The sequence below is a fragment of the Eptesicus fuscus genome, chromosome 15 (genome assembly GCF_027574615.1).
Source record: "Eptesicus fuscus isolate TK198812 chromosome 15, DD_ASM_mEF_20220401, whole genome shotgun sequence".
NCBI lineage: Eukaryota > Metazoa > Chordata > Mammalia > Chiroptera > Vespertilionidae > Eptesicus > Eptesicus fuscus.
The window spans coordinates 54,263,629-54,280,165 of NC_072487.1; the positions used below are offsets into that span (position 1 = coordinate 54,263,629).

At 37.4% G+C, this 16,537-nt stretch overlaps 1 protein-coding gene across 6 annotated transcripts in view; it reads right to left on the reverse strand.

Moving 5' to 3' along the window:
* The window catches only part of ERP44 (endoplasmic reticulum protein 44), a 62,524-nt gene that overhangs the window by 9,798 nt on the left and 36,189 nt on the right, over window positions 1-16,537 (reverse strand). For all 6 annotated transcript variants that reach the window (XM_008141861.3, XM_054727717.1, XM_028145937.2 and 3 more), the window contains 6 exons: window positions 11,523-11,707; window positions 10,163-10,278; window positions 9,405-9,462; window positions 7,716-7,832; window positions 4,139-4,250; window positions 3,103-3,244 (listed from right to left, as the gene is read on the reverse strand). In XM_008141861.3, the coding sequence (XP_008140083.1) occupies window positions 3,103-3,244; window positions 4,139-4,250; window positions 7,716-7,832; window positions 9,405-9,462; window positions 10,163-10,278; window positions 11,523-11,707 (730 nt within the window). The remainder of the gene's footprint in view (window positions 1-3,102; window positions 3,245-4,138; window positions 4,251-7,715; window positions 7,833-9,404; window positions 9,463-10,162; window positions 10,279-11,522; window positions 11,708-16,537) is intronic.

The window sequence follows — 16,537 nt, forward strand, 5'->3', positions numbered from 1 at the left end:
AAGATAAAACTTTACTTTGTCCTATGTATCTCTCCAACTATCTCCTTATTTTTCTTCCTCTTTAGAAGCTAGCTTCTTGCAAGAATTTTAATGTCAAATCTTCATTTCCTCAGCATACTCATTATTCTATTCTTTGCAATACAGTGGGGGTTTTTTGTTTGTTCATTTTTTATCAAATCTAACAGATGCTTCATCCTTTCCTTCTGGTTGTGCATTCCTTGTGTTAGAATTGCTCCTCCCTCAATTAGCATATTAGTCATTTCTGGTGGTTTTTCCCCCTTCTTTGATTTCTTTTCCTCCTTAGTCTTTTGCTCATATTCCTTCTGCTGTCCTCCCTTTAAGTGTTGGTATCATTCTGGGTTCCATTCTCAGCCCTGTTCTAGGTCATCTCATCTGTTTCTACAACTTCGCTATATCCTCATGTGTTCAAGACCCGCCCTTATCTCAACTCACTGTTGAATCCCAGAGCCATGTGAACTCCCTACTGGACACTCTTTGTAGCCCACAGGCACCTCAGATTCAATATACCAAGAAAAGGAACTCATTACCTTTACCACAAGGTGCTCCTCCACTGAGTTCCCAAGCTCAGTTAAATGGCAACACAACCCTTTAATGTCTAAGTCAGATTCCTGGCCATTAAGGCTGGCCTCCCCTCCCCCATTTACTAATATACTAAGTCTTCCTATTCCACCTACAAAATGTCTCTCCAGTTTTAATGCTACTGCCAGAATTTATTTAGGTAATTCATTCACTCAAGAATCACTTACTGGTTATCATCAACTGTTCTGGATCACTAAACAGTCTCTCCTAGATTCTACTTTGACCCCCTCTAATCTATTTTCTAGTTTGCATCCTGAATAATCTTTAAAAAAATAATCCCCTCATTAAAACCCTTCATTGGCTCCTCATAGTTTTCAAGACAATGTCAACTTCCACAGTACAGCTTATAAGGGCTTTCAGAAGCTAGCCCCTGCTTATTTCCCTTGACCTGGTCCCTCTTCCTCCCTCCACTCACATTCAGCCAACAGTCTGTACCTGTTTTTGCCAATGTGCCCTTTCTCCAAGCCCGATTCCTTCTCACCTCCATGTTAAACATCTACAGACCTGTAGGACTTACCTTAGGCATTATCTCCAGAAATCTTAGAACAGGTACTTCTCTGTTGAACTCTGACAGAGTACTTATCACATCACAAAACAACTGCCTGTTACCCTACTTGTTTCCTTTCTCTACTTCATTGGGAGTTCTTTGAGGGCAGGGATCTAGTCTTAGTAAACAAAAAGATTGGTTTATGTTATAAAGTGACTGCCATATAGAAGACCTGGATAAATATTTAATGAGTTAATAGGCTAAATGGTATTCTTTTGAGTGTAGGTAAAGTTAAAACAACTAATGTTTGTTAGTACTTTATGGCCTAAAACACATTAATTTTTGTAATAATCTCATTGGGTAGGTTGTACCATCCACCATATTTTAAGTGTAAAGAAACAAGATGGAGAAGTTAACTGACTTGCCAAAGGCAGGACTCAATTCTGGGCCTCTTACATGTTAGGACTGAGACTCTTCTATCAAACAACAACTCTATTGAAATATGTAAAAGTGAGCAAGACAATTCACTCTGAAATAGGACTGTAAATCATCCTCTAAATGTGCAATTTAATCTTTGGACATAAAAAGGTAAATGATTTTTAAAAGAAAAGATCTAATTAATTAGATCTAATTTGAATTAATACCACAGTATTGTTTAAATTTTTCATATATGAAGAAACATCTCCACTTTTACCATTGTATTTAAATCTCAGAAATTGATAAAAATTTAATATCTGTGGTAGTTACAAGATTTATGTTTATTAATACAACAAATAGCTGAGAATAGTTAGAAAGCTTCTCTGTTCTTTCAAAAATTCATAGCTTTATGCCCTTAGAAATGCCTAGTCATAGCCATCTTCTGGGTCTTAAGTACCACTAGTGTGCTTGCTAGACAGTCGCACCTAAGCAGCAATATTACCAATTTCCTTCAACCTGACTTAGAATTATATTCTGCTTACCTTGATGTGTAAAGACCAAACTCAATCAGAACTAATTTCTCAAAAATGTTCTTTCAGAGATTAATTTCCAAGCATTAGGATCACTTAATGCTGGCCCTTTGATAGGGATACATCATAATTCTTATAATCAACTAGAGGCTCAGTGCATGAAATTCTTGCATGCCGGGGGGGGGGGGTTGTGTCCCTCAGCCCAGCCTGCACCCTCTCCAATCTGGGACCCCTCAAGGGACATCCCTCTCACAATCTAGGACTGCTGGCTTCCAACCGCTCGCTGCCTGCCTGCCTGACTGCCCCTAACCGCTTCTACCTGCCAGCCTGATCGACGCCTAACTGCTCCCCTCCTGGCCCGATTGCCCCCAACTGCCCTCCCCTGCCGACCTGATCGCCCCCACTGCCCTCCCCTGCCGGCCTGGTCACCCCTAACTGCCCTCCCCTGCTGGCCTGGTTGCTCCTAAATGTCCTCCCCTGCAGGCCTGGTCGCCCCCAACTGCCCTCCCCTACAGACCTGGTCCCCCAACTGTCTTCCCCTGCAGGCCTGGTCCCCCCAACTGCCGTCCCCTGCAGGCCTGGTCCCCCCTAACTGCCCTCCCCTGCAGGCCTGGTCGCCCACAACTGCCCTCCCCTGCTGGCCTGGTTGCCCCTAACTGCCTTCCCCTGCAGGCCTTGTCCCTCCCAACTGCACTGCCCTCCCCTGCTGGCCTGATTGTCCACAACTGCCCTCCCCTGCCGGCCATCTTGTGTCCACATGGGGGTGGCCATCTTGTGTGTTGGAGTGATGGTCAATTTGCATATTACCTCTTTATTATATAGGATTATTATACCACATTTCAGAGTGAAAAAATAACACCTTTTCTATCCAAATAATAAAGTATTAGTGTTCCATCATAAGATTATTTAAAATATCCAAACAATTGTTTCAGTTCATTTTTAAGCCTTTGCACTCGCTTTTTTCATCAAGCTGCTACCGATGCTAACCGTGTCGAGTCACACTGGACATCCGAGTGCAAAAGGTTAAGACATATATCAATAATTAAAAATACCAAAATGAATACTTACAATATATCTTTGAAGTTTTCAAACACATACATATGCCGAAAACTGTCAATAGCTATTACAGGGCAATCTGCTGGGGTTTTCTGTATGTGCAGAAGAGGATGTCTAAATTTGTCACAGTCCGCATGTAAGAAGTTTATTGCACCTTTGAAAGAAAAAGAATTGGAAAAGGTAGATCAGAATTTTCTTGATTGTATTCTCATAAGATTGCAAGTTCATAAAAAGTAACAGACTAAAAAAAAAACAAAACACCAAAATGCTTTAGAGTAACAGAGATCACAAAAACTAAAACCTAAATATTGCAACACTGAAAGGAAGTAGGATTTGAGCTCTTAGGGCAGAAAGTATAATTTTCTCACAAATTATCTGAACTCAATCTGAACTCAAATGCCATAGTGAATTTTTCATTTTTCTTGAATGGGTGCTCCTCTGCTCTGCAGATTACCCAGGTCTGGGGAGCAAGTTCCTGAAACTGACATATAAACTGTCTTCCCAGGGCCATTTTCATTTCATTAAGGAGCCCTTCCAGTCCCTACTGGTTGATTTTCAATCTAATTGAACCCCCAAAATATTTATTAAATCACTAATAAGGGTATAGCTCTATACAATGCCTTCTGTTTATTATGCTTGATTTTCTTCTCTAACTACAAAGGGAAAGTTGGTCATACCTCAAATGTTTTTGATGCTTTGGAAAGAACACACTTTCTTTCATTTAGAAATAAACATTAACCAGACTGTAAGTTATCTTAGCAATATGTCCGAGACTGTCTCTATTAGAAAGGGAACAGGCAAGTATCAACGTGCTAAAAGAAAGTGCCTAAAACGAACGGTGTCCACCTATGATTCCCACTTTCCATGCTATTTGACTTAGGGAGTTAAAACAGCCATGGTTTATTTTAAAAAGCCACTGCTTCGTATTATCTCTCTACTAATGCCTCCTACCCTATGTTTACATGTAAATTCTGAGGCTGTAATGGGGACAGGGGTTGGGGAGAAAGAAACAGAGAAAAGATGAAAATAAACACCTTCATCTGTCTACCTTTTTCACTTATTAATTGTCGGGCTACTTCATTCTGGAATATTTCTAAACTTTCTGTATCTTCTTTCATGTGGAAGAGTATTAGAAAAGGCAGTCCTTCTTCTGTCAATTCCTGTGTAGAGAAGTATTCAATGAGAATTATCAGGCCTCTCCACTTGTAGCTGTTTTCTAAGTAGGAACAATTTAGAACTCAACCCAACATGCAACATCCCAGGGGAAAAATAAGGCCCAATGGTGTACATAAACATTAGCCTTAATGCAGAAGTCCAAAGACATTTCCTCCACCTGAAGTACCCGGGCACTCAGAGGACCCACTCATCCTGCTCGCCTGCAGGAACTGACATGCCTTAAAGTAATCACTGGGCTGGGCTGTTGGCTAGTATTGGGTGAAGCCCTGGCATTTGATAAATGAGTTGACCAAGGGAGAAACTGCTGGTCTTTATCAAGATCTTAATTTTAGGGTGGAGTAGACATGTTTTCCCTACAGACTTTAGGGTGGGGTAAACGGTCTTCACAGATAACACTGAAAAACTGAATGTACCAGCAGTAAATAAATCTGATTTTGCACACTTATGTTCATTTTAAGGTGTATGCAAAAACTTAGATGAGCTGAAAAGTGTTTGATTCAGAGCAAATAACGAAACTCCCATAACATAGCCAGTTTTCAACCAATACACAATTTTCAACATTAAAAAATACACACCACTATATATGTGTGTGTTTATATACCTTGTGGATATATATATATACACAAAAGCATCTTGAAAATTATAAAGTGCTTTAAATTTTTTATTATCAGAGAATAATATGAGAAATGTGATGACAGATTTTAATGATTTATTCTCTCTAACAAATGCTAAGTTCTGGCTCATAAGGATAAGTCCAGAATGGCCTAATAAAATTATTTCCATCAACTATCCTTTTGTGTGTGTCTCTGTAATTTAGAAAGTGCCTCAGCAGAAAGTTCAAATGTCCTATACTTTATAAAAACTGAATCTGGAACCCATCTTATAGGACAAGAGTTTTCTTCTGGTTCCTAGTTCCATGTTAAAGCCTGTTACACTCATGTACAGAATAAAGTATAAAGTTTCTTGTCACATTTACTTTTTTAAAAACTGAGATATAACTCACATGCCACCAAATTCACCATTTTAATGTGTTCAACTTGGTGGATTTTATTATATTTACAAGGTCTGCAAACATCAACACTACTTAATTCCACATCATTTTAATCACTCCTGAAAGGAACCCCATACTCATTAGCAGTCACTCCCACCGTTCCTCCCCCCCAGCTCCTGGCATTACACTGATCTTCTGCAAGCTGATTTAAAGTTTCCTCTTCCCCACTCTTTATCTCTTGGGCTCACACTGTTTTCTTTCCCTCACACATTGCTTACTTTTCCCCATGGTCTATCTTTGGACTTCTCTGCTCCAGCTTGGCAACTTTGACTAGTTCAACAATCTCAATCAGCACTTCTAATTCGTCCATTTTCTCTAACTCTTCATGCCCAGTTCCAGTTCAGAATCCAAGTCTAGATTTCCAACTTCCTGTGTAATATCTCCATTACAACGTCTAACCAACCTTCACTCAATATTAATGCACAGCTTCCTTTTTTACTTCCCTATTTCCATTAGTATTTCCGCTTCTCTTTTAGTCCTTTCATTTCAGGACTGAAGCCTTGCCTAGAAAACCATCCCTGATTCTGCCCCACTTTTGCCCAAAGTGGAAATGAATTCTCTTTCTGAATTCCCAGAACATTTTCCCAGTGCCTCTCAGGTGGCCTGGGGCATGTCTTTATATTACATTATCTATATATGTGAACCACTGGACTGAACCCCTTAAACACAGAGAATCTTATTTCACTTCTCTTTTGCTCATAGATTTTTATACGCAATAATGTGCAATAAGCCTATGACATGAGGACACAATGTTTCTGAATAAATATAATTGGGAAAGGAGACAACAGTCACATTTTAGAAAACGTTAAGAGCTAGAAAGTTAAAAGTAAAAACAAATATAACATACTAGTATTACTTTATTAAACCAAACAAAAGTATGGGTGAACTAACAACTATTAGGAGAAAAGTAATAAGTAGATTAATAGTTTGAAAAAAATCTTTTTGCTAAACTAACTTACATACATTAACATAGCAGTTGGTAGTTTATGCTGCTTGGATTTTTTTAAGTTTCCCATGTCCACATCAACATATTCTCTCCAGAGCAGGCATTAAAAGACTCAGGGGAGGGACAGCAAACAACCAGGTTCAGACATTTCCCCACTGTCAGGTGTGGGGAACATCTGGCCCGGGCCGTATAAGGCCTGAGAAATCATTTCGTCTGGCCCTGCTATGGCAATCGCAGGCGGAATTTGAATTTCAATAAATCTAGGAGCTTTTTTCATAGCAACATCAATTTATATTAGGTGAATTATATTAAGCGAATGATGTTATAAATATCCAAATGGCCCTTGGCAGAAAAAAGGTTCCTCACCCTGGAACTGATTGAGGGGTAGGTGGAACTCCTGTATTACTATTTAAGATTTTTCCAGTCTATACCTTTAAACTCTATTTTTCAAACTATTCCTGCCAAAGCAGGTGGATAATTGTGACAAGTTACTAAATCTTTCTGAGCCTCTGAGGACTAACTGAGCTAATACAATAAAAATGTAAGTAATTCAACCAAGCATAGCTGAAGCCTAGAGAACTGAGAAAAGTAGCAGCGATGTTCATTTGATAGATAAGCTAAGAAAGAACACAAGCAAGCAAGCTTTAATGGGTCACAACCACACTTATTTATGCATTGTCTGAGGCTGCGTTTGTGCCACAACTGCAAAGTTGAGTTGTTTCAACAGAGACTGTATGAACTGCAAAACTTAAAATACTTAACATCTGATTCCTTTACAGAATTGTCATCTTCTGACTAGATGGTGATTAGGTGGATGTGTTTACTATGTGATAATGTTTTCTAAAAATTGCATTATTAGACTGGGTCTTAAACATGGAGTGAAATGAAAAGAAAAATATATTTTGAGCACAGTGAAGAACAGAGAGAGGTATCTCACACACTTAGCCCTTTGTACAAGCTCCTCGATCTCTGAGTTTTGTGTTTTGTTTTTGTAAGTTTGCTTTATTTCAGACACATGGAATCACTGAGGTCAATTACATGATAACTGATAATTGTTTTTCATGACTTCATTCTTTTAGTATAAAAAGCAATCAGAACAACCTTCAGATGGCAAAGAATTATTCACACTATATAACTGATTGTAACTATGCTTCTAAAGGATACCCCTAAACAAGAATCTTCCAACAGGGGTGGTTATCAGAATCCTGAGGCATTTTCAAGACTGTAATGACCCACTGACACTGTAGGAAATGCAATAGAGGAGTCCTGGGATGGCCCGGGTGAGAGCCACTGGCCTGTATTACAGAAATAGTTATGATGTCATTATGTTTAACTGTATGATTTTTATTACAGGTAAGTATGTGATAAAATAGTAAGAGTGGACAAAGTTTGCTTTTTCAGAAATCTGAATTAAAAAACTAAAAATAACGACCCACATTAGAAAGCTCATACCTCTCCATTTTCAAAGGTTATTTCTCGGACAAGAGGAACGCATTTATCTTGAATCCAATTGTAAATCCCATCAAAATTTGTCATAGAGCCCAAGTATACCATATCTGGAGCAGAATGCTGTTACAAAAACAGAGAAAAATACTGTATTAAACAAATCTAACCTATGTTAGCAAAAATGCATCCTTAGAGCCGTCTATATGAGCCCAGAAAATCTATAAGGGATACAAAAGCAAAAAACATGGAACTTCTGAGAAACAGGGCTATAAATAGTAAAAAGCTGATAATATTGTGATTATTCACCCTGTGATGCCTAAGTCTTCTGCTTTTCCTTGGATTTGGGCTAATTAACTGTTTATCAGTATCTTCACCAATGGCAGGCAGGCATTGTGAAAAAGTTATTAAAAAAATTAAGTTATCTATTCTTAGAGTTGAAGATATTAGAAGAAAATCCGGAGACTTCTAGTGAAAAATATAAGACACTATGTAAATCTAAGTCATGGCTATCTCTAATATTAATTATCTACAGTATCTACTGCCATATAGACTCAAAATCAACATTTATGAAGTACCTAAAATGATGATAAGAATAACAGCCAACATTATCTGAGTAAACTTGCCACGTCCAAACACTGTTGTGAGTAAAGTCAAACCTTGATATAACAGACAAATTCAGGCAAAGGGCTGTCCGTTAAAGCTGAAAGTCCATTATGTAATAAAGTAGGTTTTCTGAATGGGTATGTCAAAACACTGACAAATTAGTTTATCTGTTTTTACTTATGTAGACAGGTTTGTGTATTTAAAGTTAAGTATGTATGAAAAGTTTAATTTCACAGAAAAGTTTTCTATATGTATTATTGTAATTTTAAATTTATACTGAATTGGTCTAGTAAATGCTAACATTTGCCAGTCACTGCGAGTAAATAAATGCACACGGCTGGGGTGTGGCTTAGTGAAAAGTGGAACACTGGCCAGCACTTGTTAAAACTACTGCAGAAAGTCACATCAGGTGAAAACAGAACCAATTACCAAGTGCGATGCAGTGTGATCATGTGCTAATGTTTATGAGAGGTGACTTTTAGATTTAAATATGTAAACTATAGTTGTAGATATACGGATCGGAAATTTTGTCCATTAAATCAAGGTCTGCAAAATGGAGGATTCACTGTGCCTTATATATGTTGACTCATTTAATCCCTGAAGTATCCCCTAAAGCAGGACCATTATTATCATGGCTGCTTTTACTAATGAACAACTGAAGCACAGAGAAACTAAGAATCTTCCCCAGAGTTATACACCTAGGAAAGTGGCAGATTTGACATTACAATTCAGCCTCACTCCAGAGCCCATGCTCTTCACAACCAAACTACATGGTGAGACACTCTACTGGATTCTAGAGGGCACACTATGTAAGCTAGTGCTAAAGACATGCGCTTGCAAAAAAAAAAAAAAATAGGCAAATACTTATCTGAATTCAGAATTAGGAAATGAGCTTTCTAAACAAAAATCTCATTCATGTGACTACATAAACATTAAAAACTTCAGTGTCAAAACAGTGCAAACATTAAAATGAAAATTATAAATCTGAAAAATATATTCTATTTTTAGTTATGTGTGAAAAATTGCAATGACAAACAATTTATGAATTTAAATTATATTTAAAATTATATACACTACAAAAAAGCAACTTACCCCTGGTGGTTTGTAGATTATATTGTCTCCACTATATCTTTCTGGTTTTGAAATAGTCCTAATAGGAAGAGAAGTAGTACTAATAAGTTTTAAGAAAAATAATAGCAGTAATTCACCTGAATGAAGCAGAATTAGCTGTTTTGCAATGTATGAATTATCTATTTGAAACATATACTTATCCATCATCTTTCCTACTTATGACTATGCACTACACAACTAATGCATATATTTTTAAAATTTACTGAACAAAAATTTAGTGCAAGGCAGATTTTTTAAAGGGAAATTTTAGTTTCCTGCTTTTATGACTCAGTATTTTATAAGTTTGGATTGGTAGTTTAAGCACTAAGATGCTATTTAAAAAAAATATATATATATATCTTTATTGATTTCAGAGAGGAAGGGAGAGGGATAGAGAGTTAGAAACATCGATGAGAGAGAAACATTGATCAGCTGCCTCCTGCACACCCCCCACTGGGGATGTGCCCGCAACCAAGGTACATGCCCTTGACCGGAATCGAACCTGGGACCCTTCAGTCCGCAGGCTTACGCTCTATCCACTGAGCCAAACTGGCTAGGGATAAGATGCTATTTTTAAACCTAGACTGTAACCACTAACTGGGATCAAGGTCATTGATGTGATCCCATAGACCAACCAAGAAATACATTATTTGCTTGTAAGTCAGACTCATCCATGAATTTTCTACTTTTTACTTTTAATATCTGAGCCAAACTGACACACTCTCAACCAACATACTTACCCAAATGCAGAAAAGAAGGCACAATCATCGTGCAAAATATTTGCTACTTTTTGAAAAACTCTATAATGTTCTGAATCCATCTGCTCAAAATAGCCAATAATATTTCTTTTGCTGCGCTGTAAAATAATGTAATTATTTTACAAACATATGCAGTTCTATAAACATGTTATTTCATTTACCCAGCTTGTTCAATTATCTCCAAATGAAGTATGACTATAAATACACATTTGACTTACCACCTAGTCCAAAACTATTAGATTACATTGGTTTGAAAGCAATCTTAACTATAGTCTAATGTAATTATGAACATTTCCTTCTAGCATTTTATGTTAAAATTTCAATAAGTAGTAATTATATGACAGTCTTTTCCTAATTAAGGTGACTAATTCTAAAATATTTTAAACTAGTACATCAATTCATAACATGTGACTGACTGTAGGCAGAGACTCCCCCATGGGTCTCTCACACTGCTACACAATCTGCAAAACCCTGACCACTCTTTACCCGGACCATTTCTCAGGGTTGTGTTTGCAGCTAGCAACACTGAGGTATGAGGTAATGTCTCCCTCGGGGACAGAGAGCTGGCTTACTTCTAGCACCAACATGGGCGTTTTCGGAGCCCAGAGTGCTCCTATAACACAATCTACTGTACACATAGGCATCTAACTGGGCGCTCTATGTCACCTCCATAAGACTTGAGGGTCAAAGAAACAAATGCAAACATGTTCACACTGGTGGCTGTAATGTGAGCAATAAAGCCCTTTGTTATTGACCCATAAGCCTTATGTCTTTTGACATCCATGAAACTACAATTGCTTAACGTATTAGCTTGTAAGTAGGATACAAATAAAATCTCAAACCTGACAATGACAATCTAAAGCCCAAACACAATTGTTTTTATTTTATTAAACACTGCTTAGTGTACAAAGAAAAGAGTTTGCTAAGCTTATTATTAAAAGGGGCTATTTTAGAGGACACTAAAACACATATCAAAGAGCTGATATGGGAGTAATCAGAGCAGACACCCAGAGGATCTCCACCAAGGAAAACATGGAAATTCGGTTGTGCAGGCCTGCCATTAGCATCTATTTCTTCATAATTCAGGCTACCCTTTGACCTCAATAATTCAAATTAGTGCAATTTTATTGTATGCTATACATTTTACCCAAAGGGTCAATAAAACATTAGCATTTCCCTTAAGTAATAATTGAAGAAAAACTCAATTTGCTAAAAGTATGTATATGTGAAATCCATTGCAATTAACTATAAGAAAATGTATAGATTCCTTGACTGCATAAGAATTTGTTTACATTAATTAAACAAGCAATGTTCTTTGATCCAGCAAAAGTTAACAACTTACATCAAGAGTGGTGATTTCTACTAAGTCATGCAGTTCTTGAACAGGGTCACTTTTTTGTTGCCTGATGTAATCTGCAAGTGCTTTCACTGACCGCTGACCCCTGTATTCTCTCTTCATCATCATCCCATTACGAAACAATTTGAGGGTTGGGTATTTGCTTATCCTATATCTCTGGGCTATATCAGCTAAAAGAATGAAAAGAAAAAAAATTAACTTCACTCTCATACTTGATCTGGGTAAGCCCATTAGCCAAACCAATTAGCTTCTTACAGTGACTTAGTGAAGACATTCTTACAGTGACTTAGTGAAGACATTTTGGTTCAATAGTTGTTTTTCAGTGTTAGAGAAAAAATATTAATCATGATGCATTTGTACTGAGTAAGAAGGCAAGATCTGGACATGTGTTACCGGGTTTAAATCCTACATTTGCTATTTACTGGCTCTTTGAACTTGTAACTCAAATCAACTATCTATGCCTTAGTTTCTCATCTGTTAAGTAAGAACAATAATTTCTACCACACAGGATTGTTTTAAGGACTAAATAAGATAATACAGGTGCATGACACCGTAAACTCTAAATAACTGTTAGTAAACATTATCATAAATATATTCCAGAAAGGAATTAGAATGCACAAAATGCCAATTTTGAAGATATGCAAATTTTATGTAAACTAATAAAACCCAAAACTCAGCAGTATACACACACAGACACAAAATAATAATAAGCCCTTTATTATGACCTATAGATATAATCTCAGGAAATGAAAATAAGAACTTAAATCAAGATGTATGCTGATGTCATTTTTTTTAGGAATCACAATTACTAAGATGCCTTATGTCATGTATGAAATTGATAAAAGATGCATTGAATTTTTAGAATAAAGGTGACCTGGGAGAGCACTGAAGTGGTCTAAAACAGGTGAAATTCTTTTTCTTAACTGAACAAAAATTTAGAAGGCAAAATTCTAAAATGGTGACACAAAATACCAGGAAAAGTGTCTAACCCTCCTTCATTTCTAGTAGTTGTAAAACAGAAACAAAACACAACAAACAGAATGGCAAAAAAATTTCTGTTCACCACCTTAATTTTCTAGGAGATTTGATGGTAGAAACAGCTATAGAGGGAGACCAGTAAGGAAGCTACTGCAATGGTCCTGGCAGAAGTAACGAAGAAGTCTGTCTACAAACTTAAACACAGCAACCTTTAGGTTGTCTTAAAATTCTACTTACGGATAGAAAAAGATTAAATAACACTTGAAAATTACAGGGAGCAGAGGTTTGCTTAATCCTCAAACGACATCACGTACAGCAGGTGTGCTGCACAATTATGTGGCTGTTAATTATTAAAAAGCAAAAGCCTTAAAATTACATTGATCAATAATCTCAGACATAAAGGCAACTTCTTACAAGCTTTGGTCAAAAGTGATTTTAAGATAATTACAATGTGACATTTTAACAATATAACAAAGAATGACTTAAGGGGTGTAATAATTTTTTTTATTAACTGGATAGGTCAAATGTTAAAATGGATGTTAAAGGAATTAAAATTACAGAAGGTTAATAGCTTGCTGATTGGAAAATTAGCATATACTTTTGCTTCAATGGTCACTTACTTCTCCTTGATGGGTTCTGCCTGCCTGCCTACCTCAGCCATGCCCAGCAGGGTTCCAAATGGGGAAACTGCCTCAAGCTCTTGTCTCAGCAGTGTCCACCCTGCCATGATTATCCATGGCAGACAGTACAAAGAGGCAAGAGGTTTCAACAGATAGGTCTTACTGTTCTTGTGATTCCAGCATGAAAACCACTGCTACCTAGGTATCGTTTTTCATTCCCAAGCCATGCCTTCCCCTCAATGAGGAAAAAAACAAAAATAAAAACACAACAACAAACTAAACCCTAAACGAAAATATTATAGAGAAAGCCAGGATGCTTATTCAGGACTCAGGTTAAGTCTACACATCCAAGTTCTGTTTTATGCACATGAATTCTTTACCGTATCTTTTCTTATTCTTTTTTTAAACTTAATTTATTGAAATGTATTTAACATATAACATTGTGCAAGTTTACGGTGTAAAACATGTTGGTTTGATACATTTATATATTGCAGTATTGCAAAATGCTTGTCACTGTAGCATTAGTTAGCATCTCTATCACTTCACATAACTGACATTTCTTCTTTTGTGGTGGGAATAACTAAGACCCAGTCTCTTAGCAAGTTTGATGTGTTTTTGTTTTGTTTTTAATTTTTATTGATTTTAGAGAGGGGGGAGAGGGAGAGAGAGACAGAAACATCAATGATGGGAGAGAATCATTGATCAGCTGATCAGCTGCCTCCTGCATGCCCCTACTGGGGATCAAGCTCACAATCTGGCCATGTGCCCTTGACTGGAATCGAACGTGGTGGGGAGGGGGGGGGACTCTTCAGTCCACAGGCCGATGCTCTATCCACTGAGCCAAACCAGCTAGGGCAAGTTTGATGTTTTTAATACAATATTGTTGTCTATAATTATTTTATTATTCTTAATGCCTCATTTATGCACAGCTCTTATAAAGTTCTCAATTTACAATGTGGAAGGTTAAAGATAGCGCTGGAAAGAAGACAGGTAAGAGTAACTAGGATATTTGGGAGCAAGAACTTGTCTAATTCAAGGAAAATTACAAACTACTCTCCTAAAAATGCTAGGAGTTCTGCACTGACCAGCAAATCTTTATGAATGTCCCTTGCCATACAGCCTACAGCCACTGGGGGTCAGCAGAGAACCCAGTCTCACCAGGGGCAGATGATGGAACTTGCTGCACTTAAAGCAGCATGACCACCACTAGGGAGAGTGATGAATTCTCCCAAACTCCCCAAATGAAAAGCCAGAAGAAGATGAGATAAAGTGAGATAATCCACAGCTGAAGCAAGGGTAAGTTTTAACTGTGTGCATATGTAGAAATTTTGGAAAACAAAGACAATTACAAAGAAGGGAAGAAGAAGCATTTGTAATCCAACCACCACTGGGGAAAACGACTATTAATGTTTTGGTTATATTTTGCTAACTTTGAATAAAAGTTGCTTAACCAGCAGTGACCTTTCAATTGAGAAAGAAATAAACTGAGATTTGTCAAATAATAAAATGACAGCATTAAGACTTGCAGAATGGATATCAGCAGGTTGGAAGAAAATCTTAGAAAGAGTAACATTCTTTAATCAAGGGTATTACCAACACTCTTAATGGCACAGAAGCTGCTATCCTATATAATAAAAGGCTAATATGCAAATCGACCGAATGGCCAGTCACTATGATATGCACTGACCATCAGGGGGCAGACGCTCAACACAGGAGCTGCCCCCTGGTGGTCAGTGCGCTCCCACAGGGAGAGTGCTGCTCAGCCAGAAGCTGGGCTCATGGCTGGTGAACACAACGGCAGTGGCGGGAGAGCTAAGGATGTCCGACTGACGGCTCCCAGACTGTGACAGGGCACAGGCCTGGCTGTGGGACCACCCCCCAGGAGTGCACAAATTTTGTGCACTGGACCCCTAGTTTTATAGAAAAACACAAAAATCAATAACTCAGAATTGGAAAGGGATACACAAGAGTCAGATTTGGGATGTAAAATTGTTTCAGGAATACTTGAACAAACTTGCTTTCCTTTTTAGGTATATATAATAATATGATAAAAAGCTTGTATCTAATTAAGTCTAAAATAGTTCTTATATTCTAAGTGATAAGAAAGCATTGTGTTGTAGTTTTGGGTGTTTTTTTTTTTCCAGTTATAGGTAAAAGTGTGACTTATAATTCATGACAATTTAGATTTGACAAAACATTTCAGGAATACTTTATTGTACTGTTAGAAGATAATGAAATAATCTACTTAAAGTACTTAATGTAGTATCTACAAAACTAACAGTTCATATATATTAGATAGTATTTATTACTCATTTATCCATTCATTTATTCAACAACTATTATTGAAATACTACTACGTGCTAGGTACCATTCCTGATGACACTCCAGCATCAGTCTGAGATCAAAATTCTCTTTCTACATTTCCCAACGTTTTTTTGGGGGGAGGAAGGGAGGTTCAGTGAGGTGGCAAGGTGGTGGAGGAGGGAATCAAAGTGGCTATATCCAGCTCATACACAGAAGCAAAAGGGCTGACTAGGTAAAATCAGCCTGTTGTATCCACTTTTGCCTTCTTTCCTACCCCAGTTCTAAGTTCTCAGCCTATTTACCTGTACCTTTCAACAAAGAAAGTCCTAGGAAAGCAGATAAAGTAAGGTCAAGGTAAGGCAGAAAGCACTCCATTGAATGCTGCTAGACAGAAAGAAATGCAGGCAGCAAACCAAAGAAGCATTTCCTATAATTATGTACTCACATGGGTTTTCCTGATAAACTAGCAAACTGGCACAGAGGACTTCCCAACACATTCTAAGGAATGAATCCATGCATTGCCACCCATTGGAACTACTGTGAAAATACTCACTTGGAATGTTTTATGAAAATTAGTCCCACTACACATTTTTATATATGAAAGTGGGGGATTTCATAAGCAACAAAATGGCCTCAATTACCAAGCCTATCCATGGGAGGTTTTCACTGAAAAACCAACAGAACTCTGGTCAGTTTCCAAAAGCTATAGAGTGGCTCTAAGTATTCCTCAAAACGCCAGTAAAAGTCTATTCAAGAAAATTTTAAACTCAATGACTGCTGAAGGCCTTTTATCATAGTGAAACTAAGCAGAAACTACAATTAACAATGTCACAGTACACCTGTACAGTAGAGATGTGAAGCTTCTTTCACACACACACACATATCTTCTCAAAATCTCTAAAGCAGTGGTTCTCAACCTTTTTAATGCCACGACCCTTTAATACAGTTCCTCATGTAGTGGTGACCCCCAACCATAAAATTATTTTCGTTGCTACTTCATAACTGTAATATTGCTACTGTTATGAATCGTAATGTAAATATCTGTGTTTTCCGATGGTCTTAGGCTCTACAACAGCGGTTCTCAACCTGTGGGTCGTG